At 37.9% G+C, this 26763-nt stretch overlaps 1 protein-coding gene across 3 annotated transcripts in view; it reads left to right on the forward strand.

Moving 5' to 3' along the window:
• Positions 1-202: 202 nt before the first annotated feature.
• The window catches only part of LOC124636221 (protein TIS11), a 30047-nt gene continuing 3486 nt past the window's right edge, over positions 203-26763 (forward strand). For 2 of the 3 annotated variants that reach the window (XR_006985109.1, XM_047172190.1), the window contains exons 1-2: positions 203-914; positions 20896-20934. Coding sequence is in view for 2 of the 3 variants with exons in the window: in XM_047172190.1 (XP_047028146.1) it covers positions 852-914; positions 20896-20934 (102 nt within the window). In the remaining variant the exon portion in view is untranslated. The remainder of the gene's footprint in view (positions 915-20895; positions 20935-26763) is intronic. The other variant, XM_047172191.1, reaches the window with a different exon arrangement.

Genomic DNA, 26763 nt, shown 5'->3' on the forward strand with positions numbered 1-26763 from the left:
TGTATTTCCGCAGGATTCGTCCATAGGGATGACTGACGAAGTTTTTGTTTTACTACAATAATGGCGGGCGGCGCAACAACAAAACATACAGCCGAATATTGCCGAACTCGCCCGAACGAAAAACGAATCTCGTTCCAAAACGTGATCGTGCTGTTTGATTTGAAAACAAAATTCACCCGCCCGCTGCCGGCGTTTCACGGGCGAAGGCGAACACAACAACGCGGCACAGAGCTCAGTGCGCGAGCAAGCGTGATACGGAATGTACGTGTGGTGCGTCTTGCGCGGACGTTAACTCTGCGATTTATTTTTTTATCTTTCGATTTATACGGCCAGAATTAAAAACCTTTGGAGTATACAGTCGATAAACTGAAAAGAGTTTTTATCAAAAAAGTTGACTTCGTGACAGTTCGCGCAGAATTTTGACCAAAATCTGTGAATTTCCGTATAGACGCGAAAAAAGTGAAGGAGACATTTCGAAACAAAGGACTGTTTTGTACATTTTCGCAACGTTTGCGAAATTGTGTTCAAAAATACTGATCTGGCTCAATCGTGGAGGGCAATTTAAAAAAAACACTGCCCCTGGCCAACTCGTTCAGACACAATCTGTGGTCACCGAACGATAAAACAAAAACGCAACGATTTTACTAGATTACCACAAGGACTATATATTTATAAAGGTTTTCATAAAATTCTCGTCAAAAGTATCGTGAACTTTTCCTCGGTTAACCTAAAAATTACAGTGAGTTCGTCGACCTTACAAATTCGTGCTTCAGTGGATCAGTCAGTTTGCAGATTTTTGATACGAGAAATTTAAGCACTAAAACCTGGATTAAGTGTCGAGTTGGTTTTGCATGATGTCTACTGCCATAATGCATCAGTCTGCGCTGTACGACTTTGGTGATCTGTTCTTGAAGGTATGTTTAATTTGTTTATTTGCAAGTCTATCTCAATGGATACATATTTACCTACGTATTTGAGTGCTTACTTGATTACGTATTCGCCTATCAACTCTTTATCTAGGTCTACCATTATTTTATTTGTGGCTTCGTCATAAAGTAGGCACTTATCTAAATTTTATATTTATACCTACTTCAAACAGCAATAGTCACGACAACGGATTTCACAGCCCTTAGCTCGAAATCTAGGTATAAACTTGATTTTGGTTACACGTTCCTCTACCCTCAAAGTAAAATACTCACGACGAACGAAACTTTAGCTAGATACCTACCTACATTTATTTATCTCTATTCCTACTGACAAACAATAAAATGCATCATTCACAAAGAAAAACATGCATTTTTTTTACACATGAACATAAAAATCTTTAGGCAGGCTTAATGTAATGCGTTAAATGCGTACCTATAATGTTTGCAACGTTTCTAGGAACCGAAAATGTTCACGAAAACTACTACAAAAGTTACGTATCAATTCAAATTCATGAAATAAATGATAAGTCTACCTACATACCTACCTATGTAAATAAAAATATCGGTTCTACATTTGTTTGAAAAATAGTGAAGTTATAAAATTAGTAAATTACATCAACTTTAGGTTTATGGCTGAAAAGGTACGCAGGCATTTACAGATTAGGCAAATATTAAAGATAGATTTGATTCCATAGTTAATATCAGGTTGGTAGATGTACCCTCCTAACTAATATGTTATACCTACATAGGTATTTCCTAGGTAGGTACCTATATTGACTCAAAGTTCAAACTCTAAACATTTTGTCTTAGAATAAGCAAGTCCTAAGACGAATTTTCAAAAGTTTCCTGTAGGTATGTAGTAGGTAGCCTGCCTATAAGAAGATTACATTTGTTAACAAGTCACCTATTTGTAAATATATGTAGGTATCTGGTATTTAGCTAGAAGCTTCGCAGTTGAAAGACAAAGGACAGATAAACTACAATGGTCCTTTATGGGTCACAAAACTCATAAATTATAATTTGTGAATGTGATAATTGTACCAGTAACAATGTTCGTTCCGAGAACTCAATTACCCACGTTTAAGCTTTATTGTTTATTGCAATATTTTGTTTGTTACAGTCTGTAGTCTGTCTTTTTCAATTCGTTTCTGGAGTAGTGATCACAAGAGCAGTTAATTTCCCGCCTAAGTCAATGTTCTTGCCACCATAATTACACGATACGGAAAATAAGTAAAACCAGTTGCAGTGACTTGCGTGCACCCGCATGATGTAGCTACTAAAGTTGCAAGACGGGGGCTTATTCTCGAAACCGATAAAACGTACATGACCAACCGTACCTACAAGTTATTTACGATTTGAAGTCAATGTATTCACGTCATTCTAGTAACTACAGAATTATACAGGGATGCCATTTATTGAGACTTATCTACCAACCAAGTAAGTAAATAATTAATTAGGCACGTTTTCCCTGCCTACCTGGCATTCTCTTTAACATCTACATACTAATGTAGGTATTTAATTATTATTTTGGTAACAAGTATTTAGGACAAAAATTATTATATTTTAATCAAATAATGCAAGTACAGAATACGCATCCACCATTGCGGTATCCAACACGACTCGACTAGTAGTAGGCAGTTTCCGTAGGAAAGTAAAAGTAACTAATAAGGTTACGTTTGATTACCGCACAGGCTCTGGTAGCCGTTTGTACTTTAATTTGCTGTACAAAGATAGGTTTAATTATCATCTGCAATTAATTATGGGCACGCTCTGTACTTTTTATCAAGCTAGGTATTTCAATATGGAATAAGTACCTTTGACTATTTTATCTAGTACCTATCTAAAGTTTTTCATAAATGAAGTTCAACATTATTTCAGTCATAAGACTTCTTATAATAGTCATGCCTATCTGGTATGTTTTTAAATAAATGCTCGATCCTTTTCAAATCTCGGCAGGGGTGAGTTACAGACGGGCTAAGTGGTATGGCAAGGTCTTCGATTCCTTGAAACGTTATTAAAGCTACCCTGATAGGGATCAAAATCGCCTGACGAAGCCTGTTTTGGTAGCTAGTCGTATTGAAGAGGTAAACCCGATCGTATTATTTACCCGGTATGGTATTAAATGGTTTGGTTCTCGCTTAAGCTACCTGCTCTGAGTTTTTGTGGTCTTTTACTTTGCGTAAAAGACACTTGTTGCTCGGGTATATTCTGTTTTGTGTTGGTTTGTATGGCCGTAGTATATAGGCCACGTGAAAAGGAAAGAGGGTTAGTTAAATACATACTAAATGCATATGTCTTACATTGCACAAGTGTGATATTTCAGAATTTCGTAGTTCATTTGAGCACTGAAAAAAAAAACAATGTATCCGGATACATTAAAATCATCAAACATTTAATTAATTTTAATGTTGTTCATGAAAAGCAGCTATAAATATTCATAATCCCAGATAGACTTTAAATAAGCCAAAATTATTAAATTAGACCTGTAAATAATTTATAAAAGCGATCTACATTATCCACAACACTCTAAAAATCGTCCAAACCCAAATGTCGTTAAACTTTTGCAACGTATCAATGCTGGCAATTTGCAATGCAATAATAAAGTCTAACGTATTTAGAAGTGCAGTGGGAATTTCGAAAGGTGCATCGTGTAGGATTTTTTCTACTTATAATTTCGGTGCAAAAAATCTTTTTAAACCGTTGAATACACCTACAACCTTCTACCTGCCGTCTATTTACAAATACAACCGCTGCTTTTTTTTTCCCACTCTGAGTTCCAGATAAAAAGCTTTTTGTTCCACGTTCCTTTGTCCAAAAACTATCGGTTGGAAGCCCTCATAATATTTTATCTTCCAAATTTTGTCTGCCTCAGGCAAACGTGTAGAGGTTTTGTGCCATACTTGATGAATTTAATCTGAGCCGTTTTCCTTACTCGTCATACTAATAATAGTATCATATTGTGACCCAATGATGGCTTGCAATTTATATTATTGTGTAATTCTTAGATCTGGGGTCGTTTCCGTAGATTGTGGATTTTTGTTGACTAAGATTTTGACCTTACTGTATACAATTGGTGAAGACGCATAAAATAAGGATAAGTCTAGTACATAAGTAAATTCAAACATGCCTTATCTTATATCTTATAAAACTAGACCAAGTCTTTTTCGAGTAGACTCGGCTTAAAATTTTGCAAGATTCGAATAGCCCACTCCACCCTTCTTGAGGTAACCAGTCTAGTTTCTTACAAACTTCGGTCTTAGAGTTGGTCAAACTAATAAATGAGTGTGCAGAAATCCAAGCAGTTTGTAGTGTTAACTATTTCGCTAGTAGTTAGTTGGTCAGTAAGGCGTGTAATCACGTGGGGCGGTGGACCGTGTTCGTGCCACGCTTGCACGCAACTTGTCGATATTGTACGTAAAATCGCAACACATCACCTATTACCTTATTTACTTCTGAGTATCTGTTTCTGAACACGTATACTTATATGCGATATGCAGTGAACCTGAAATATGGAAGGTACGCTTTGAGAGCACCCGCATTATGGTGGGGAAGGCGATAATGTCAGGATGATCAGTAAGGGACTTGAGCGTCATGGGGAGTTACGGATTTAGTAGATGTAACGTTCAGAAAAAGAACAGCTGTCTTGAAAGATTGATACTGATATGTACTGTCGGTACTACAGATGCCATTCCAGAAAAGAAAAATGGAAATATGAGCTTGAGCGCGTCGCAAATTTAGAGGGCATATTAGTTGAAGTTTATAATGCTGTTAGCCTAATACAAGTTTGTCTAACTCGCTATTGATCCTGTTGCAGTTTTTATTACTTACCCAGCATGCGCACTTAATTTAATAATCTCACATTATTGCTACCTACTCAGTACTCCGCAAGACGCAACCATTCCCCTGTGCATATAAATCTGACGCGCTAGTAGGGGTTCTCAAAATTTATTATTTATCCTTCTTTCTTCATAGTTCTGAAGTAACTTCTTATTTAGATCTATTTCACTTTTATTTTGCATCTATTTGCGATTTGTAAAATGAGGAAATTCTAAGTGGCGAATAAAGTTGATGTGATTGTCTTTGAATGTGTTGATTTTCTTAAAATACTGGATATTTTTAACTGCATCCAAAATCAACAAAATCTGCTTGAGTAGTTACGTAGTGAGGTCGTCACGCGACGCGATTAGCTCTCCACGTGTGCTGATAAACGTTGATTGTATGGCAACCTGCTGTATAACCAAAATGTTGTCTGACGTCATACGCAAACTTCCACAAAACTGCTAGGTTGGGCAGTTTAACACTACAATCATCATGCAACTAGCATCGGTGTTCCTACTTAACTTACGCAAAACGCCAATCTTAATACCTACCTATTTCAGCCAAATGTTTGGTCATGCCGTACTAGACATTTCTGTATAATTCAATGCAAGTAAATACAAGCTTTCCACGCTTTTCGCAATCTAAACTCGAAAGGTTTCTCAAACAGCCGGTTTTAACCTCAAAGTCGACACCTCCACTGTCGTTTCCCAACATCTAGTAGACGTTGCAGAAATCGTTGAGTGCAGCGCAAACAATAGGTGTCGATCGTGGGAGTTCAGTAGTGCTAGCACAGCATTCGTTTGTACACAATAAGTAACTTTAGAACATTTCCTCGCATGCTCTATTGGCGAAATGCGATGCCGCGTGGGACATGTGACCAGAGCGCTTCTTGTAACCTTCCTAGCTGTTCAGATCCTCTATTCATTCATGGATAAAGTCCTCCTACACAATCCCTGGGATAAATTTATGATATTGGCATGCAACAATTTATTTTCAAAGATGCAAGTTTAGATAGCTCAATGAATCCATTGAACAGTGAACAGTAAATGCTTAGGTACCTACTCCCCATTATCAAAGTAAAAGTGATATTCAGTTTTTCTTAGACTCATGAATGTTGCTTGCATGTGTTAAGCTGGGTCGTGATAATTGGGTAGCCTGTGTCAGCAAGAGTATAAGACGCGATCTGCGTAGGCCAGGTCCAACGGCCGCACTCGTAACTGCCAGTGTACTATTTTTAGCCCGGTTCCTTTCTCCGCCGACTGGGGCCCGGACGTGAGTCAACCCTTTGTTCCCCCGAAGCGCAACGGCCTCAAGTGAGGACGCTTTGGCCGTTTGCTTTACCACACGCCCCTTAGATGTGGTCAATACCAAAAGACGTCAAGGTATCGCTTTCCAAACACGCGTCAATATTGTTTAGATTTTTAATATGTAGCTCGCCTTGAATGTTTCGTTGCTCAATGTGGAGATGCCATTATGCTTCGCTCATATAAACACTAGACTCTAATTTGACGTAAAAATTAGATGTTTCACACAACAGCCTGTCATTGAAGTTGCGACAATCGCCTCGCTGCCCACACGGCGCAGTGGTGAATTTAATTAAATATTTATGAGCATCTGCACCTCGTGTTTGAAATATAAAATTTATGTCACGATGCTAATAAAATTTGCTTTTTGCTATCTTCAAAATTTTCCTCTGCCGAATATCGTGAAGTCAGTTTCTAAACCCATTGCTGCTCACAAGTTCACGTAACCAGAATCTTGAGAATAGCATTATTAAGACCCCTTCGTAACCAATTGTTTAGACAAGGAAAAGTGAATGCTGTATGTATACTTCACACGACACATCTATTCAATTTGTTAGATACGTACTTCTGACAATACAGACAAGATGTTTGTGTTTTTATTTAAATAATAAAGAACCCGGAAACCATATAATACTTAGTCTAGCTGGTGCAGTTTTGCTTCATAAACTTATAATAATCTGATGATATTCAATTCATTCGTCAGATAATGTATCTCGTTGTTTCCTAATGCCTGCATTTTGAAATAGACATTTTGTAACGATGTCTCTACATAAAGCAAGGCGAGCATGCAAATTAAGAGGTCGTGCACACTATTAACATCAAATTCATTGACTTTTTGGCCATTTGAAACCAGTGCTGCTGGACCAATACGTATGAATTTTATTGCTAAAAATTCCTCCACTCCCCTGCTAGACATATGTCTATTCTAATTAATTCGATGTGTCCACAAGTTATTGTTTTTCCATTACTCTTTGGCGTTGAGCACATAAAATTAGAGCCGGAATCTGCCATAGTTAGGCTTTACAATGTCGTCAAGAGGTTTGCTGTGTAAATAGTCTCGTTAGATTCGCGACGCGCCGCTAATTGTTTCGGCAGAGCAAATGCGAGAGTTCATTGCCGGCCAAACGACATTGTCGTAGCGCCCACGGGCGCGGCCATCGCTGCTTCCAAACTTGTCTTTGATGACTTTTATTTTGTGGCTCTTCACTTACATTTCATTTATAAAAATATTTTATGGCTGTATTTTTTATATTTTAAATAATAACGTTTTTTACTTACAAATCTAGACTATAAAACGATGCGATTGCGATGCAGTCTTGCAGTGCTATCATAATAACGAGAGTACATTCTCTCAAAATTAGGATAGTGTCAAGGGATCAACTCCAGGATTTTTTAAACCTTTGCATACCTACGTGCATCTCTTAAAATGCTTCTGATTCCTGAACCTTGACCGACATACAAGCTGCGGCGTTTTTGTAGGTCAAGGTAGAGAGGTAACCAAAGTAGAAAGTGATTCTTCACTTTTACTATAGTAAACTAAAACGTATAAACCGGTTGCTGTGTAATATAATTGTGTAACTTCAGTTTCAATAACTATATAAGTGTTACTTAAGAATTTTATTTGAGCTAAAATGCTGACTAAGTTCAGTTTAAGTGAAACCGAATATCGAGGTAATGTTTTGCTATTCTATTCATCACAAATTGTTATCTAAGTAACGCAAATTATTATATCTCTGATAAGGGCCATAATGGCAAGACGGTTATTAGTAACTGGCTTTACTTTTCTTATAAATAGATAAGTAATGAAACATCGCATGATGTCCGATTAGGTTGTTGATTAGTAGTCAATGATAAACTAAATATTAATAGATATTATTTCGTGCTCAATTTAATGAAAACATGTTTTATTTGTTACATATAATTAGCATTTAAGATCCTTGCCAGATGCTTCTAAATAATATTCGTGTTACCTTTTTGATGACATTAACATAGGTTAACGCTGACCTTACCTTGATTTTTCCAGCGACCTCTGATCGTAAAGTTCTTAAAAAATATATTTTATTTAATGTCATCTTTGTAATATGATATCAGATTTTTTTGATAATATTTAAAATTTAACATTCAGACAGACAAAGACTACGTATGCATTAGGTGAGTAAGCAAATAACTGGTTACTGTACTTATTATGAAGATAATGCATTATCTAAGGTCTTATACTGGAGTGCAATGCATAAACAAAGGGGTACTGTACTGTATCTTATCACGGTGCGGCGCGGCGGCTGATAAACGGCTGGAAACATTATTAGTGTTGTGTGAGAAAACAACGTGGTTATTTAGACTTTTCTAAATAGTTTCTTCTAATTAGTCGTTACAAAAAAAACTTAAATATCTATTTAGAGGTGAATTTGTTTCTGTTCGAAACCAGTACCTGTTACTTAACTTGTGTTTGGGGATTACCTGATGACTTACACTAGTTAATCAATTGAATGAATGAAGCACAATTTAGTCCTTTTAATTTAACGTTCTAGTTACAGCACAAATCTGTGTAGACATGTGTTTCATCTCGCCAGCTAATATCGAAGGTTTGACTGCACTTTTGGCATACATTCGCTGAGCCGTTGCGTCACTGCGCGCGCGCAGAATCGGGCACACCGCGTAACACTTTTACCATTACCGCCGCGGCAACCTCTCGCCTACCTACTTGAGCTCGACGCGATCCACCGCTTTACATAATTGCTCGTAAAGAACACATCAAGTTATGCAATAGCAAAACATTCTGATAATCTGGTTAAGTTTAAGAGGGTCAGTTTTGTAGGTCGTGGAACTAGATTTTGCACAATAATTTAGTTTAGTGTTAGAATTGCACGATTTTACCGAAATTTTATCACAGACTGTAATGTTGTGTTTGTTACTTTTATATTACGTTATATCCACAACTCGAATTGTCTCCATATTTTCTAGTTTATGTATTTGAATATAATTTGAAACCTTGGAATGATTAATTCCTTCGCTCCAGTGCTTAGTAAGTAGCATAACTTAATTCTCAATTTTAATTAAGTGTGCTTGTTATTAAGTAAACAAATAAAGAAGTGTAAGTTAAGGTAAAACCGCGATTACATCACGAGCGCAGTGGGGACAACCCGAGGATGTAATATGGCACAACAGTGCGCTGCAGTGCTGGCTATGAGCCCACTGGTTCTACATTCTCTCGGCCGAAACGATCTTAACTTTCTTTTCTTGTTTCGTAATAACACGGCCGAGCGGAGAGGAGCTGTCTCGGCCCAGCGCTGCGCCACTCTGTCGCTGGAAACATCAGCATTGGCGCCGGTGACACCGACGTCACTCTTCCTCCACCGTACTTGCATTAACTTTTTCATTTTGAGGTTTGCCCACAGTTATTTCGTTATTTCACGGTAAGAAACCAACTTCTTTCAAATTAGGGACCAGATCGTGCCTTTGGAGCGGAACTAAGTTAATCGGTCACCGTAACATTTCATGGTCGCCCAAAGACGCCAGTCCAGACAAGGGTGTTCTAGTCTGTCCTTATGGGAGCCTTCTTAAATTGCTCTAATATTAATTGGCAGTCGCGGCACTAAAGCAGCAGCCCTAATTGTCATACATTGCACATGTTTCGCGCGATTGCAGTTTGCATAAGCGTGTTGCACAAACGCGGAGTTAGGTATCGCGATGTGATTATAATCCGCGCGTGCTGCGATATCTTATGCGCTTGCTTTGCAGGAAGTGAACTTTCGAACTCTTTCACTTTTTATGGTAGGTGTCATATTCCTGACCTACTACAACGTTATTTTACACTACCTTAATTGCTACCAGAACAATTAAAGGAAAATTAAAACCTTCTTGGATTTATTTAATCCTAAGAAGAGCAACAATAGTGCATTCATATTTTTGTAAATAGCCTTCCAATCAACTACATATTTGAATTCTCTTTCTAACAACTTACGTTACGTTACAAGTTATTACTTTTTGGATGTAAGTACGCGTAGCAGTGTGGCGCATTCCAAGCGTGACCGATAAGGTAGCCATGTTTATTAGTAATTAGGTAGGTACGTTCACGTAGAATATTTGAAACAACTCATTGCCCTATGTGTATTGTATTTACACGCATTAAGAGGACGAATTGGAATTTTTGGCGCCAAGGATGTCAATTTTTCTCAGTAAATACAAAACGGATCAAAATACAACTTGGTTACCTGAAAGTTCATGATATAAGCCTTATTTTGTTAGTTGTAGAAACATGATTAGGTAACTTTTATAACAGAGAAAAATATATCAAACATACCTCTTTTTAAAAAGAGATTCACATATTATGGGCAAACGGGACCGATTTAAGCCTCTTAACTTTTTTAGTAGTTGAGTATATACATACTCTTTAAAATGGTAGTAGGAATTTTTATTAAATTATCATTTCTAAATATTAAAATTACAAAACCATTTTGTCGCTTACGACTTTTAGTTATAAGCTAGCGCGCGTATTGTTATCCTCGCCCCGCTCAGACGCTCCGACCCCTTTTGGCGCCTTAGATGCGCGTGCCGGTTATGGAATTATTGTTGACCACTTCCTCGCCTTAACATAAACTTTAAAACATTTGCTACGCAACCGGGTTGCTATCGTACGACCTTATGTAGGTACACAGTTGATGCGTCACTCGACCCGATATATTATTGTATTGTAAGTTAACTATATGTGTCCGGGTTCCACTAACCTTAGTTTAATGTTTAGTCATTGCAAAGAATAACTCATTTAAATTTAACAGCCACTTCGGTATAATCAGCTGAACTCAATTGATTTGCTGTATGCTGCACGCAGCACGTAGCTCTGTAATGACCTTATTTCAAAATACAGAGTTACATCTATTACTTAAATTGATACTTAACTGGGTGTGGTTCTAGATACTCATCACTACATCATGCAGATTAATAAGACACATACAAGAAGAGAAAAGTTAAATTAACGTTCTTTATTAACGTCGATGTTTATTGTAACAACGCCAGCTATCTATCTACTATCATATCTGTAAGGGCATACAATACAGCCATTGGCAGCACTGAATATGTTCCAAAGCATAAATACACACACACTGTATACAAGTTGCGTTGTATCAAACGTCTGCAATCCTCATTACGTTGGACATCACGTCACATATAATTGCTGTGTAATGTTTTGCAACACTCGAAGACCCACCACCCGCAGACTAAGATTGTTTGCCTTGTAAAAACATGGATCTATAAAAAAACATGATCCAAACATTGGATGTGGCATTGTTTATTTTTCACAAAATTTTAAGTGTAAACTTCAGTTGAAGCCTTGCCCTGGCCAAAATCACACATCCGTTGTATTGTAAACTTGTAAATATTGTTTGACATGGCGAGCATATGCGATTTTAAGTGGTTTTTATGAACACTTTTGAACCGTATCCATCTCTTGTACGCTCGGCATTGTTCGTGTTTATATCGGCAATCACGTACCTAAGCTTAGCGATAGTGGTTGCCCGTTTATAGATAGTGTGTCAATAATGAAAGGAAAGTGGCGCGGCCGGCCGTCGTCGGTAGGTCAGTGTCGGTCCACTCGCCTTTACGTAACCCATGTCATACTGCACCATCCATCGTGCCAATTTCAGACTTAATGATTCCTCTTAGTTTATTGCTAACTTTATTGGTTTCTAACACCGCAATGTTCAACGTGTTGAAGTAGTCGTTATAATATAATCGATTGCATAAATGTTATCGACCAGACGATTGCAGCAATTTCAGGCTTACCAGGTTTATTAAACATTCACGTGACTGTTGCTCGGTTAGGTCTACATTACCCAATTAAACTTTTATAATATAATGAATAAGTTCCTATTAAACACCGACAAATCCTGTACATTCACCTAATATTCCACCATAATGGTGACGATACCGGAGTTAGTCGTAGTTGCACAATGCATAGGGAATCTCAAATGTTTGATTGCAACATGCAGCATGGTTCATAGGTCAGTTTTCTCTTGTAGCGGAAGCGAATATAAAATGTGTTGCCACAGTGCTGGGTGCGTGGGTCTTGTCATCACCAGCCGTTGAACTTCGCAAGGTTTCGCTGCCACAAACACTTCCTGCTTCGTGCACGAACCGAAACGTCTATTTAGGCGGAGCGTACACTATAATTTTTAACGCGTTAAAATTACACTTAATGAAATCATTTGAGGTTATGAGTTTTTGTTGTTGATAAATTGCCTTTAAACCTAAACGTGATGTAAATATAAATCTTCAAGTTATATTTGTAAAATTTTCGCGTGAGTCAAGAAAACGTTTTTAATTCATTTGCTTCTTTTTTATAGTCTTACTGTTCTCCAATAATAATAGAAAACCAATTTACAACAGCTAGTGTGCAACATCCTTAACGAAACTTCAATAGATGATATAAAAAGCTCCACAAAACCTAATTACGTAATGTGGTTACTATCCGAGCTTTGAGATGCTTCGGTCGATAGCTGAGGCTTGCGTGCCGTAACACTTCTAGGCTTAGATTATTCAATTGTGGCCAGTCATGCATGAGTATCAATCATATTATACCCACCACCAATTGATTGTATTCAATGTTTAATTTTATTCATTTTGCTTGAATGTATTTTATTTATTACACTGGGTCTACGCATGTATAAGTGAAGTTTCCTTATTAAAAATGTAGTCCACTTAGTGCAGCCCTATTAATACTAATAATATATCCTGGTGCAGCCATTGTTTAAGTGTGAACAAAATAATTTTCGTTTCCTTGACACACATTTGAATAAAGAAGTAGGAAAAGAAAAATACAGTGGAAACACTTGAATAATACAATGATCATTCATTTAAGTAAAATAATGTCTAGCCGTCTCGTTTTTGTGCACTTTATACCTATGTTTTAATCATTGAACAAAGTTAAGTAGTGCAGTGAGCGTGATATTATTAATAACAGGTTTGAAACAGGTGGAACTTGCCCTTACTGCATTCTATGCAACAATACTGTGCATTATCAAATCGGTGCGTTTGCGCATCGGTGCTCCCGCGAGTGGAACGTACCTGCCCGTGCTCAAGGGCCCGTGAAATGCGCACCACTGCTACCCACCTCATAACATTACTTAATCCTCCTCAAAATGTTTATAAATAAACCATGTATCTGACATATTCTTCTTACCACGACTAGCAATTCTTGCAAATACACGCGCCGTTTCAAAAACTTACCTTCAGCAGAAACTGCCGATTATAAGAATTATGAAGCGATTGTGTAACTTATACGCTGCTGCAGAACACGCCAAGTGGATAGGCAGAAGCATCACCGTGACAAATGGGGTGGTCTATGCCATGACGTGGAAAGCCATGCTTCGATGGGCACTCGTGGAAAACGGCTTACGGTAACGAATAGGTACCAGTTTCACGTAATTGTGACTGCTTTCCATGACCGCGTGACTCCAGAAAATATTGAAGTTCATTTCACCTTTGTTATCCATCAAATCGATAACAAGTGCCAATTTTTTTTTATGGACCTCTGAATAAGTCTCAAGTGCTGTCTAAAATTGCATTTAAACCTGGATGCCAAAAATGCTTTTAGTTTCCACGCCCATGGATTAACATTCTACATTTCTACCAAATTAAAGTCGGTTTGCCCCAAGTAGGTAACATCACGTTGAAATGTAGACTAGTTTTTAAAAATAATCATATTGTGACGCACATTGATAACTTATCCAAAACTAGTACAGCCAGTTCATAAGTTATCTCATTTGACCTAACGACGAGCCCGTATGTATCACTGCTCAGAGCTTACTTTATGACAGTTTGTTCAACTTGTGCTACGTTTCATCACAATGTTTGTTGTGACTTAACTAAGAGCCGGTATTTATTGACTTACACTCAAAGAAGTTGTTGTAAAGTATGTATAGGTAATAGCTACGAATATTCATCAAGAAAATGCACTCAGTAGATATTATAAAAACTGGAGTCTGGAAAAAGTCATCATTTCGCCCCGTATCTCAATATTTATGGCTATCATCAATGAAACATAGGTACATAATGTAAATTATTGGCCTGTCAATAGTAAATTAGCAATATTCAAGTTAAATAGTAAGTGCACGCAATGTGAACGCAACTCGAGGCCACCGGTGTGCGCGGGCGGTGCGGCGCAAGCGCATGGATGCACCGCGCTGACCCGCATGTGCCTCCAACGAAAGTGAAACTAGATGTAATCGCCCGCTTGTTCTCTATTTTTGTTTGTAATAGAACCGCCGCTATTACTACTTGCCTGCCTAGTCCTCAGCTATCTGTTAATCTACTCGCTTTTAACAACTGCACAGTGCACATACTATCCCGCTCAATTATATTCTCTGCAGTTTACTATGCAAATTATTTATTTTCCTTCTACGGCAAGATTTAAACCCTTTGACAATTCGTTTTCAATATGTACGCAACCGCCGCCATCTTAAATTAAACACCATAAATAATTTGGTATAAACGCGCTTTGAAATGAATTACATTTGCAAACTATATGATTTAACACCAATAACCTTCTAACCATTTTATACTTAACTTTTGTTTTCCTTGAATGACGGAAACTAGTGAGTCAGAATCATTCCTCATAGGGAATTATGATTTTGACTTATGAAGACACCATTTAATGAATTTGCGCTGAAAAAGGACTAAAGCGCGTTAGGAGCGGATGTTACACATCTGTTGTTGCAGACATAATAACAAGTAATTAGCAAAAGAAGACGTCGTCAAGCGAAGGCGGCCATGTTCGCACAATGTGTCCCGCACGTTGGACCGCTTCCGTCGCCCCCCGCGACATCTTACCCCTCACACCAAGACCCCTAAATGAACTGAATTATTATTATGGGCTCAATTCATCAATTGATGACTGCCACTTGAGGGACAATTTACCGAGACAGGAAAACAAAATAAAATGCTAATGCTAACTTTTAACTGAGTACAAATTAAAGTTTAGAAGCCATTAAAATTGTCGGGTCTTTATTTTGATCTGTTACAACAAAAAAAATGCATCGTCTTACATTTTTAAATGTACGGAAATAATAATAATAAAGTAGCATTCAAGTCATTAATTAAAGCCATTTTAAATGTGTAGAGTGGTGGAGCGACGTTGATGAGCCCATTCGCCTGATCCTCCTACGAAGGTCACCCGCTCACACACCTACTTACCTTACCACGTCGCGGCCGACCGTTGATTGTATTTCAACTCATATTATTTCTGTTGATCATATATTCAAATATCACATAATTTCCAATTATAAACTACTATCTCAGTTAGCTTTTAACAACGAAAATGCTAAAACGTATTATTTTTAATACTCTCTGATAAACACTCTTGTTTTCATAGTTTGTTGTTGATCAACTTTATTTGCGTACAGTGTTTGTTTGCTCATTATCATAATATATAATGACTTGATTTTATTTTACGTGGCTGAATGTTAGACAAGTTATTAAGTAGTTAATGGCAAATTTAACTTTTTGAGGACATAATAAGTAATTTAAATGTTATGGCAATAAATCCGCGGCGAAGTGGGCGTATCGGCTGCGTGGCAAATGTGGCTAATCCACTATTTCAGTGAATTGTGAAAATGTTGCTTAACGACGGCGGTTAGCGGCGCGGCACGTACTGCCTACTGCTAACACTTGCCGAAACTAGCTTGCAACGCCACCATTGCGTTGCACGACAACCTTCGATTTCACCCATTTTGACACAACATAGCGTTTGTTCGTCAAAACCAATTTCGATGACCACGTCTGTTAAATTTTACGTAAACCACGGTTTCTATGGTAATTACGTTGTAAGGCAATTTCACACTTGCCTTGATGGCCGACTGCGGTCAAGTTACATAAATGAGATATTTCGGCCTATATTTCAGTGGCTAATTTAATAGTCTCAAATTTTTACCCAAGCCTTTGGAGTTATAAAACGTATTCAACACATACCGTTATTCTAATGTAATAACGACATATTGATAATATAATTAGGTATACACTCATACCTGCGGTAATACGGTATCAAAACCGACCGTAAAAGTTAATTCCAAAAAAAAGGCATATTTTCGTGACAACTATGTTTAATTCAATATTCATTTTATTCACAAATTCAATGAATGGCAAGAATTTTGAAGTGATTGTACAGTAAGCTATTGCACTTTAAGCAACCTTTTCACAATGAATTATTTAAAACCCGTTTGCAACCTCACAATAAGGTAATTAGATTCAATCAAGCTTAATTAAAGTAAGATAGGATAATATTCTCTCAGGGAAATAAGTGGCTATCGAAACCAAGTTTGTGTTAATTTAGTTACATAAATGTTCAAACAAACCACTTTTTAAATACAAAGATGGTAAAACCCACATATATTCAAGATACTTACATCTTTAAATGATACGCACATTATGACGAAACACTGGGTCACAATTATTGTTATGGAAAGAGAATGTCTCGTCACAGTCTGAGACCAAGGCTTCGTTTATTAACTAGTTGCTGAAGATACCGCCTCTAATGTAATCTGTATTGTCCTCGGTTTGTCCGTGCACAGATACGCTGTAATTTCGGGTGATTATGTCAGCTGTTCCAAAGAATGCGTCGGCGTAACAGAGCTTGTGGAACATGTATTGTTTTGTAGAGTATACGTAACGCACGTGGGCTCTTGATCTGCAGCGGAGAAAGTGGCACAGCCGGCGGCAAGGCCGTCTCGTCCCGTCCCGACCTTCCGAAATGCAGTTCCGGCACATGAGTAAAAATCGTATTTTACTCATGTTGTTCCGGGGGTCTAGACAAAAAAGATTCTGGCTTTACAATTTACATGCCACCTTCCTTTCGAAAAGTGGATTTTCATTAGCCATTCGAAGGTCTTCCATCGACAAGCCCTTATCCGCTTAATAGCTTTGCGCAAACGGCGTCGTTTCACAAGTCTTTGCTTATAAATGAAATCGAATAATCGAGAATGAGACTTTAAACATCACGTTACAATAATTATTTAAAATCCTCTTTTCATCTGTTTCAACCTTAGAATTAGCTGAATGGGAAATCGTTTGGTTTTATTAGCCATAACTTGAACTTAAAACTGTCACAATTATCTGTTTATAATAGGAAATTAGATTATTTTATATTCTGTAGTTACCAGGGAATTGATATTTAAAAAATAGGTCGAGGAAATCCAACCGTAGTTAAAACGTTTGCTACACAGGAGGTTGCGTGACAGTCTCTACATGTGATTGCAACATCAGCAGTAGCTGTCGCGTGCATCACGCTGGACTAACCGTACCGTAGATCCGCGTAACCTAATGTCTCAGTAACATTATAACAATTTTTAACGCATCAGGATTTATTCAAACAAAGCCTCGTTTTGTTTTCTATGGTCCTAATTCCTGATTAAAAGCTTCTAAACTGCGTCATCAACTTTTCAAACTTCAGTTTTACAAATCCATTGATGACGACAACCTTAGGCACTTAGCTTAAACGCGTAGTACTGTCGATTCTATATCATCGATCAGTGTCCGGATCTTAATGTGGAGTGGAGAATCAACACGCAAGCCACGGACTCGCCAAACGAGTTATGTTATAAATAATTAATTAATATTTGGCCGGCGAACTCTTTGTATCTTCAAGGTCGTACCGGCTGATCTTCAATATTAGTCAATTGGCTTTCAAGTTTTTTGTAGAATCTTATTTGAATATCAATTTGTGTCAAATGCTTTGATTTTGAACTTTGAACTTTTTTGAACGAATATGTTTCAAAACTTTTTCAGTGGGTTGGTTTTTTAATCTGGGTTAATGCTTTTTAATTCTAGACCCAAACGTTGTTTTTGTTTCGTCTACATAAGATGAAGATTACGTCATGATGGTGTTCGAAATCTTTTTTGGCGTTTTACGTTTCTAACTTTAATAGAACATGCTCGTACCTTGCGTATACATACATATTATGTATTTATTAACACTATGAGGTTTGTGTTTGGTTATTTGTAAATGTTAACTCATTGACACTGTTAGGGCCACGGGTTAAGGTTACAAACACTGAATGGACCCATCGCTCATTTGCTACCGCAGCGCCATTGCGTGCTTGAATACTTAAATATGAAATTTAATATTAATCAAGTTCAATCACTGCAATGGTATAGTCATTTGTATTGTAATAGAAGCCAACAGTGTTAATGCCAGGCCACTATCAACAATCCTGTTGATCAAGTCTTAATTTGTTATGAATATGTAAACTTAGGGTACCCATTTTAATCGAGCATTCGGTTGCCACAAGGCAAACACGTCAGCGATAATCTCGTAATAAATTAGACTAGTTTGTTGAATATTGTGAACAAGTCACTATGCAAGTGACTAGTATTTATCGATTGATATATTTTTACCTGACTGCCGTAAAACGGTTATGATTATAATCGATTATTCGGAATATTAATCAAAAGAATATAATTTAATTTAAGAAGCCACCTGAATTTTTGCATCAAAATTACCTTATGTTGGAAATATTTACAGGTTCTAGGTTTAAATTAAAATACATTAAATACATACAGTGATTTCTGCTACTAGAACCTTGCAACCGAGTTCATTGTCTGACTCCACCTAATATCACGACTAATTAACACTAAAACGTGTGAAGCAATGGCTTGAAAACTAAAATTATAAAGGCAGTAATAAAAGTAAATTCTTTCCTACAAGGGTTATTTAGTTTATCCGTCATCCATTTATGTACTTAGTTGGAACAAATATTGTACCACATTTCTTGTATTTGAACAAGATTAAGAATACACCAAGTGAGCAAAGTAAAACACTTAATTGCGGTTATTATTAAATTATAACTGGGTCTGGCATTCAGTACTTTTCCATGTGCAATGCAAACTATTTTTATTTAGTGGCAATGTAAACAGTAGCGCGATACGCCTGCTGAATTAATGTCCCCAATTCAATTGAAGTGTTTCATTAGTACAAGTGGCCCCGATTGCTTCGTTGATCGAGCCCGTTGCCCGACGATCGTCGCAAAACCCAGGCGCCATGAATACTTGCGTTTTACCAGACACGTGATGATGAATTTATATTGTGTGCTTGTAATTGTAATAAGGAAATGGCCGCGGGGTAAAGTTAGCATCGCAACACTCACAACGAATTAGCGAGTGATAAGGTCATGTTAATTTATTTTAACTCCTTTCTTCTTAGGTTAGAAACCACCATCTTAGTTACTATTTCTAGAACTACATAATGTCATCTGAGGATAGGGTAAATTTGTGAAAAAACTATTCACTATTGTAGTCGATATTATTAAAGTTAAACTTGTGTCAAAACATCAAGTATATTTTTGGCGTAACTTAAGGTTACTGTTTGCGGTTACACTCAACTGAAAGAATGCCTCATCAAATCCCTGTCGACGCGATTATGCTTGGCAGACAATATGGCGACCGGCGACGCCTTGATAACGATACATTTCCAAAGGGGTTCAATAAGTGGGGCACAAATTTCAATAAAAGATTATAAATTGCTAGATAAGCTGGATTATACATTGTTGCAGATAACACTGCAGAATAAATAAATATAGGAAGTAAACGAATACACTCTCACTTTGTAATAGCGCGATCACCAATTCAGCAGTTTTTTCTGTAAACTTAGTTCCTATTACGTAATGATGAAGTAAAATCTTTTCAATTTACTACGATCTCGCTAACAACGGAGCTCATTCGGTCAATAAGATTGTGTTGCTAAGTTCGTGATCCGCACAAGACCTTCGCGCGCTGCCGGGTTCAATTAGAGATCACCCAGTTGCGTTAGAAACGAAGTCTCCCATTACCGGCTCGGGTCGTGACACCGCACGTCTAAACGCGGTGGCGTAATATCAGTATTGTTGCTAGTAATTTTCACGTGCAACTAACTTAGCAGTTAATTGTGTGGAATGAACACAAGTAGATACTTATTCGTTTGTAACTAGGAGCGGAAAATGTGGGCATTATCGCATTGTATCGCTACGTGTGAAGGACGTTTGTAAATTAATTCTATGTGTACTATCGAAATTTCAATGTTGAATGCCTGATACAAGAAATAAATTCACAGTGGATTGTCGCAATTACGCATGTACACTCACAGGCTCAATTAAAAAAGCGACATAACGTCTTCTCACACAATAGTTTCTAAGTAAGACCATATTTATATCGCATTACTTATAAAGCAGAACCTGATACCATAAGCACTATAAGCAGCCTAATATCTATGACCAACGTTATAGTTTAATTACTGATATTAGATGCTTGCATAACACTTCGGACTCCTTATAACCACGAGGCGTAGTCAGTTGCAATAAAAACATCATAAAACGCCAGTAAAGCAGTAATTGCTGTATTACTCTCGCAATTATTTTCAATTATAACCAGACCATCGCTTTGGCAAACGTCGAGAAGTCTATTCTGTCTAATATAATCAGTTCAGTTATATCGGGCCGTCTGTGTAAGTTTTCCGGACGACTAGCGGAGTACGTTTTACTTTCTTATAGGAAGTGCTATCGCTTTCAACGGAGACCGGTTAAGACTACTACTGCTTGGATATATTGGGGTTGTATACTATTAGCTCGTAAACTAATATCATACATAACATACTGCATTTAGTGCGGCCAATTGAAGTGATTCTAGCTTCTAGATATGGCACATATAGAATTACGAAAACTATAGCAAAAGTAGAAGTCATTACACATTGTTGTGATTTATTAACTAAGAACATTCTCACTAATTGCATCTTTATGGGATAATCGAAGTGTTATCCTCATTCCTACTGCTATGTATATTTTGAAAATAACTTTTATTCCACAACTTATGTTTGTTTTCTTTTTTCACAGGTGAGTCCAGATTTTGAGTTGGATGAAAACACTGTCATTGTAAGTTCAGTTAAAATAACACACCTATTATTAGACAAAATCAAATTAAACACAGAGTTTTGCAAAATGTATATCAGAAATGTAGAATAACATTTCTGGACTACTCTGCATTTTTTTTTTAATACATGCTAGGCATCATTTCGGTAAAGATTATGAAAGTAGTGCCCAAGTCACATATCTCTTTGTATAGGAATTAGGTACACGATAATTAGACGTATGCACCCATAGTAGCAGCATAAGTCATAACTTTCAAACTCCATGCTTACTAATAGACTGGTCTCGCCTAATGCCATACTCGTCGATGTTAACAGTGACTCAAAAAGGGCCAAAGATGCATTAGTCACAGAAAGTGTTTATCTGTATTATTACCTTCGTGTGAGTCATACATGTCGAACAATTTGCGGGGAAAGTATAACCCGGTAGTGACGCAACAATAAAAACTTTTTTACAAAAAAATTAAACCGACTTCCCAAAACACTAAAAAGCAAAAAAAAACTATTTTTAGGTGCATCGGCCTAGAAGTCGGTGTCTAATGGATGTTACTAAGTTAATTTTGCCACCGACTTCTAGGCCGATGCACCTAAAAATAGTTTTTTTTTGCTTTTTAGTGTTTTGGGAAGTCGGTTTAATTTTTTTGTAAAAAAGTTTTTTATTTAAAGCTTTTCAGTGATACGAATAGTTGTCACTATCCATACAAGTGAGAAGTTCTCATCAATACAAAGAATATAAGTCCAAATACGAGGTATTTTACATATTCAGTTGTCGAGTTCCCTCGACTTACTTTCTCTGGTCTCCATCATCAGGTCAGCTCCAAACCTTCACTGTTGCAAAGGTCTTGTCAATACAAATAATTTAAGCCCAAACACGAGGTAGTTTACATATTCAGTTGTCGAGTTCCCTCGACCTCCTCTGGTCTCCATCATCAGGTCAGCTCCAAACCTTCACTGTTGAATAGTGCTATCAGGCATACACCTGACTGTCAAGTTTTTACCCTATTATGCCTACAACTTTCGAAAGTTGCCCTCGATTTCTCAGGGTTCCCATCATCAGATCCTGACCTGATGTCTATGGGACCACCTCGGGAGTATATCCTATCAAACAAAAAAAGAATCATCAAAATCGATTAATAACTGGCGGAGTAATCGCGTAACAAACATACAAAAAAAAAAAAAAAAAAAAAAAAAAATACGGTCGAATTGAGAACCTCCTTTTTTGAAGTCGGTTAAAAATTACACGGACAAAGGAATTGTTGCAACTAGACCCGCGGCTGACGTAAGGGCCAACAGCTTGTCACTAATGACCGCTACACAATGATCCGTTGTCATGACGCTCCAGCAAGACACGCTACACGACATAAATAGTAAACATTATGCAGAGCTATATTATTAGAAGCTTTTGAATTCTGAACGTCTTCAACTGCCACGATCAAATTGTTTACCTGTCCTGTTTTGCAAATCAACCCCGAGCCGGCGTTGTCTTGTTGCATCTATAAATAAGGAGGTGCTAAAAGCGGACCGACCGGGGGACGTGCTTCCTCCGCTTTGAGCGGCCGGGGGGTAAACATACTCGAGTTGAACGAAGCCCTTTGTTGACATTTGCTTTACGGTCGCTTCACCTCGAGTCGCGAGCTTTTATGGCGCGCGCGCAATAAACACAGCACCCGTAGCGTCGCCAGCGCCTACGACGAGGTGAACGTCTGTATGCGTGATGCGGCTCGCCAGGCCCACCCGCCGTCGCCATAACAACTCACATCACGTCTCGTTCACTATTACAACATTACATCAACATCCAATAAATCCAACAGCTTCTACTTAAAAAGTTCTAGGAAGATAGGTATCTAACAAGGATAATATTAAATTAACTAAGCATTCTAATTTACGTTCAGCTTACCAGGAAAGATTTACAAATGGGCAATTTTACAAATTCTCGGAACTTGTCTCCGGTACTACGTGATTTCCTTTTCGCTATGTTAATGATTACCTTCTTACTTCTTCAAATACATTTCCATTGTTTCGTCTAATATAATAAACCAGCAGACAATCGTTTGGTAGGTGTTCGTAATATAAATAAAGAGGAGCGGTTGACATGTGATGGCATTCATACCTTAGCCGGTGTGTTCTCGCATTGCAATCACGGCGCGGTGCCCATCTGCATGCGTGCGGTACGCTCGGCGTCCGGTCTTACTCATCTAACAGTCGCTAACTATGTGAACTGCCGTGGATACGTTTACCATATTCATAATGCTGTACAGCCCAGCCAACAATAACGATATTATTGTGTTGTTCTTATTATAAAGAAAGAAAATACCACATTCAAAGCACAATTTCATATCTTATCTGATTTTGAATAATTTTAAACCAGTTAATCATATTTCATAATCTTTGCTAATGAGTAATACTAATAATATAAAAAAAAACATGCGTTGCAATAATAGTGCAATAATGAAGCTTGTTTCGTTACAAAATAATCAAACGACGCAATTATATCGCAGTTTCAAATCATATGGTAACATTTCAACGGATGTCTGGACAATGTGGGAGAGCATTGTATTGTATCGCTTTGTTACTTATTGCTTGCGTCTCTATTTTAATATTTTCATAATTGTATTGGTCGTAAGCGTGGCTCGGCACGCCAGTCTAATTGTGGTAAAATGCGCCACTTAAATAACCATAAGTGTTAGATATACCAGTGAGCAGTAACTACGCAGTGACACCGCGTGAATCACATAATACTCACCCATTGTTCACGATTTCGCGTGAGCTCGCATTACTCTGTATTTTCTGTATTTCAATTATTTGAGGGAAATCTCTACCATGTTGCATTATTTGAACATGAAAATGCATGTGGGGAACAATGTCCTCATCAAATTAGCAACTTGCATACAAAATGAAACAAACGACTTATTTGTGCAAGCAGGGGCCGACGACGACAGACACTGAAAGGTTAATGACTACTCTGGTCATTATTAGGAGATTGTTGTTAGGTCTCTGTCAGAGGGGACCGCAACATCTCGACTGCGATCGTTTTCGCGCAATCATTCAATAAACATGATGGGATCAATCGCCAAGACCCTCGCTTGACTCCTCAGATATCAACTACTTCTAATAGCTGATACTACAACACACAACGTTCGTTGTACGGTATTAAGTTAATTAATGATTTTGTTCTGTATTTTTTTAGTCGCTAACTATTTACTGCTAGCCTGATGAGAGCACTGTGCTGTGACTGCCCGAGAGTTTTAAATCGTTAAAAGTTCATTTAAATATAGAACGCATTTGATTAGAACCAATTAACGTTCAATTAAGCAGTTCTCTTGTTTGAGTTATATAGCTGTATCAATTGTCGCAAGGCACTCTGTCTTAATGATTCGAATTCATGCTCGTTACGTTACTTATGACGGTTACGACGACCCAGCAAAATGGCCACAAAGAAACTCTTCATTCAATACATAATTATAATGATTGCAATAAAGGTCAGGCTAGGTCACTGTGAATGTGCAGCCATAGGTTAAGGTTTTGATCAGTTTAATCAGACGGTACTATTTTAGGCATATGATACGAGTTTTCCTTCACAAAAAAGACATTGACACATTTGAATTAAGTTGAATATGTTCCTATGTGCTGAAAATGAGTAACCTAAATTCGCGTTCTTTGTTGTTCGATGCCGTTGCCCTCAGAGGTTATCTGGAAAGAGAATATATTTAGCGAGACCTCGAGTTCGGAAAGCATCGACAGTAAAGCAGAGGTGTAAATTTTCAGTGATTGCCAACGTAAATACGCGAGCATACACGTAGCGTTGCTCTGAGTTCGATAACCTTCCTGACTACACATATTTTTAAATTTTCTTTAGATCTTAAAATCGAAGCCTTAGTTCATAGGTAATCTTAACTAATTTTATATTTAGATAGAGCAGTTTTGAATTGGCTGTCTTATAAAACCACAACTGCTTATATTTACGTTGTGTAAAAATCTCAACAGTTTACATTTTGTTTCGTGTTTTTATTTGTCGAAATGTCATTGCCCTTTGCACGTTCTGGTATTAACAACTGAATATTTGTGACATACATGTTTGTTTACTCTTTCAAAGTTAGGTTTAGCAATTCATGCCAACTCATTTTCTTAGCCTGACAAGTATTTTCACATACACCCTTCGATTAAATAAATACACCCCAATATTTACAAAAATCTCTAATTTGGTGTGGGCAAACAAGTCTTGAAGCAAGCCTTAAAATAATCTGGCCATAGAGCATTATGCAACCTGCTGCCACCTTAGTAACGAGAAGCACAAACACATTGGCCCGAGCGGTCGGCGTGTTTGTCACGTTGACAACATCGCGCGCTAACCAAAACAGTACACAGCACAAGGCGCGACCTGTGCCCGCTGGCCGCCGGATCTTTGGAAATGTTCATTACACCATCCTTTACCCAAATTATATTTACCAAACAAACACCCAGTACAGTGTTATGGATTAGTTTGTTGGCCCGATAATGTAAACTGTTGACGTAGACCCAGTGTCTAAACATGTGTTATTATAATATGCGAGGCGCAGTCGTGGAGTACGCGCTGCCGGCTGATTACCCTCAGCTTCGAACGCAACGACCGCGGCCATTTGAAATCGACAGTGATTACAATTTTCCCTGGAGCTCGGTTGCGCGAGCGCAACGTCCGATGGAAAGCAGCGTTTAACCAATGTTCCGCTCTGATAACTCTCTAATTACGCCTCGACCGTTTTCCGTCGACACTTGGCCGCCACCAACTTAACCCCTGGCTTTTCACTGCAACATTTCACCCGTGATTGTACTGACACGCTCATTTGTTTGCTTCACTTTCGCCTTTGACGTTATTCCATGGCCATATTGTTTCATTAGGCAGAAATATATTGCAAACAATAAATTCCATACAAAACGACATATTTGGAGTAGGGCAAAGATAACTTTCCTTTGTTACTTACATTGTCTACCAGTTTTCTTGCCTTTACCTTCGGTAATGTGGACATAGCGAACAATCTCTGGTGAAGGACAAATCGCTACTGCGCAGACGCAGCCTTAAGAGTAGTCGCCTATTGCCCTCATAGTGAACAATAGGTGCTCATACAGCACTAAAAGCATTAGTGTGTAATTGTTTACCTACCGTTTGCTGCAAACTTAGTCAGCCTGAGTTGTAAATAACTGCGATGAGACTGCCTATACCTGCCAAAACTTTAAGATGTTCATTTGGGGTTGTATGAACTATTGCCAATGGTGCGATACCGGAAAAATTTAAATGGCTATTAAGCATAATGCTAACAAAGAGCGTAGTAACATATAATAATTTGTCTGTTATATTCCAAAACACAAGTGTTTGCGTGTTTACGATCCCCGGACGAGGCGGAGGCGAATAGAATATACAATGACGTGTCATTCACATCGATTGAGGCCGCATACAAGATGCGGCGTATCATACATTATGTATAGAGCTCATGTTCCGCGTCGAACTCTGATCGGCTCCGACCTTCAGGATGCTCTTGTCTCGTCAAACATTTGCAAACCATACTTCACCAAAATATTGTTTAGAAGCTTCCCTTGCTGTCTTTCTTGCTTGTAAGCTTTGCTGTTCCAGTCTTTTGATATTCTAATGTTATGGCATCAGATCAAATATTTAATAGACTTTGAATGGTCCATCATTAAAAGATCAGTCAGTATCCAAGTACTGTTATCTAACACGACACGCGCCGACCGTTGCCCCTCGCGCGAAGTGTCGTTAAATAGCTCGGCGACAATTATTCGTCATAGTGGCGAGGCGTAGCGATGCCTGAACAATAGTGCACAATCACCGCGATTGTAGCCGCCT

This window comes from Helicoverpa zea, chromosome 14 (genome assembly GCF_022581195.2).
Source record: "Helicoverpa zea isolate HzStark_Cry1AcR chromosome 14, ilHelZeax1.1, whole genome shotgun sequence".
NCBI lineage: Eukaryota > Metazoa > Arthropoda > Insecta > Lepidoptera > Noctuidae > Helicoverpa > Helicoverpa zea.